The 1,911-nt window shown below is 50.0% G+C and overlaps 1 protein-coding gene across 4 annotated transcripts in view; it reads left to right on the plus strand.

Moving 5' to 3' along the window:
• The window catches only part of KDM5C (lysine demethylase 5C), a 33,937-nt gene that overhangs the window by 7,496 nt on the left and 24,530 nt on the right, over window positions 1–1,911 (plus strand). For 2 of the 4 annotated variants that reach the window (XM_007457345.1, XM_007457347.1), the window contains exons 3-5: window positions 253–375; window positions 669–839; window positions 1,214–1,348. In XM_007457345.1, coding sequence (XP_007457407.1) covers window positions 253–375; window positions 669–839; window positions 1,214–1,348 — 429 coding nt within the window. The remainder of the gene's footprint in view (window positions 1–252; window positions 376–668; window positions 840–1,213; window positions 1,349–1,911) is intronic. The other 2 variants (XM_007457346.1, XM_007457348.1) reach the window with 2 other exon arrangements.

The raw sequence follows: 1,911 nt of genomic DNA on the forward strand, positions 1-1,911 counted from the left end.
GAAAGAGTATATGTAAAGCTTTGGCTGTTATGACTCTACCTGCTCTGTTTTGGGACCTTGGGCTTCTGTTGCCTAGAAGGTGGCAAAGACGAGAGGTGGGCGAAGTGCTACCTAGAGTTGGGGATCCAATTCACTGGGAGAGGCCCTGGGTAGTGGGCTGCTCTGCATCCCTTCTCCTCCCCTAAGATTAGGCCAGAAGATAGGGGTCAGGTAGAGGGGGAGGCCGGCCTCTCTGAGCCATTTTTTCTCCAGGCCCAGACGAGAGTGAAACTGAACTACTTGGATCAGATTGCCAAATTCTGGGAAATCCAGGGCTCCTCCTTAAAGATTCCCAATGTAGAACGGCGGATCTTGGACCTCTACAGCCTCAGCAAAGTAAGAACAGGTTTTTCTCAAACCCCTCCCCACCCCATACCTTAATATCCTTGGTACTCTGGGGGCCACCTTGGTTTGGATATTGGATCTCTAGGCTACAGTGGAAGGGGCACAGCCTGGTAGCACACAAGCTGTCATCAGAACTTCTTGGCATCTCTTGGCTGCAATTTGAGTCTGAGTGGTGGAGGTAGGAGGGGGTAGCCTCCAGTGAAGTGAGGGGCTGGAGTTGTCCTCGTTGTCCTTTCTGTACATACACACAGCACATCCACATCCCTTTCTGCTTGTCCTTACAGATCGTGGTGGAGGAAGGTGGCTATGAAGCCATCTGCAAGGACCGTCGATGGGCTCGGGTGGCCCAACGCCTCAACTACCCACCAGGCAAAAACATTGGCTCCCTGCTACGCTCCCACTATGAACGCATCGTTTACCCCTATGAGATGTACCAGTCTGGAGCCAACCTGGTGGTAAGGATGCCAAGCCGGGGTGGGAGTAGGCTTTCCCCTGCCAGATGCAAATTTCCACACTTGCTCTTAATGGAACTGGTTCAGTGGAGTGGACTGGAGACCTGGAGAGGTCTGGGAAGAGATGGAGTTTGGTTTAGTTGGGGAGATGGTTGCGGGGAGGTGGTTGGAAGGAGGGATGGCATAAGGCAGAGGCATGAGAAGAATTCCCAAAGTGTGTGCTGGTGTCAGTGGCCAGTTGAACAGGGCCTATTGGGTGGGTGGTGGGGGGGTGTGAAACCACGGCTTTGGTTGCTATTGGGTGAGGGTAAAGGGAAGTCCTTGCTGTTGGGAGCTGGGGCCCCATGCCCTGACCCTTACCCCTCACCTGTCCCCAGCAGTGCAACACACGTCCATTTGATAATGAGGAGAAGGACAAGGAATACAAACCCCACAGTATCCCCCTTCGACAGTCTGTGCAGCCCTCCAAATTCAACAGCTATGGCCGGCGAGCCAAGAGACTACAGCCTGATGTGAGTACTTCCCTTCTTCTAACTTGGAGCTTTGGTGGTGAAGAGAGTCCTCTCCCTTCCCTCTGACCAAGGTTCTCTTCCCTGTTCCACTCTCCCTTCTTTTGGTTCTCTGAGTTCTGAGCAGTAGTGTCCCTCTTTCTGGCTTCACTCTTGCTCTTCCTCTACTCTCAGCTGAGTTTCTGAGCTGGGTTTTGATCTGTTTGTATAATATCTTTCCTATGTCTGGTGTTCTTGCCCGCCTTGTTCCTTTCCTGACTCATTCTGCTCATAGGGGAAGAATCTTCTTTTTCTCCTTATAACTATATCTTAGCCTCAGGAAGAAGCTTATGTGCCGGCATTCTTCTGGGCATTGGGGATACAACAGAGAACAAGATACACACTGTCCCTGGGCTCACCGAAGCATGTAATTTACCAGATCATATTAGTCACTGCCACTTAGATTTCTTTATATATGTTTTCCTCAAACCCCTTGTAACTGTGAGATAGGAGTTAATATTCTCATTTTACAGTTGGAAAAACTGAGATCCCATCTTTTTTTTTTTTTTTTTTTTTTTTTTTTTTGG

Source organism: Lipotes vexillifer, unplaced genomic scaffold (genome assembly GCF_000442215.2).
Source record: "Lipotes vexillifer unplaced genomic scaffold, Lipotes_vexillifer_v1.1 scaffold1263, whole genome shotgun sequence".
NCBI classification, from domain to species: Eukaryota; Metazoa; Chordata; class Mammalia; order Artiodactyla; family Lipotidae; genus Lipotes; species Lipotes vexillifer.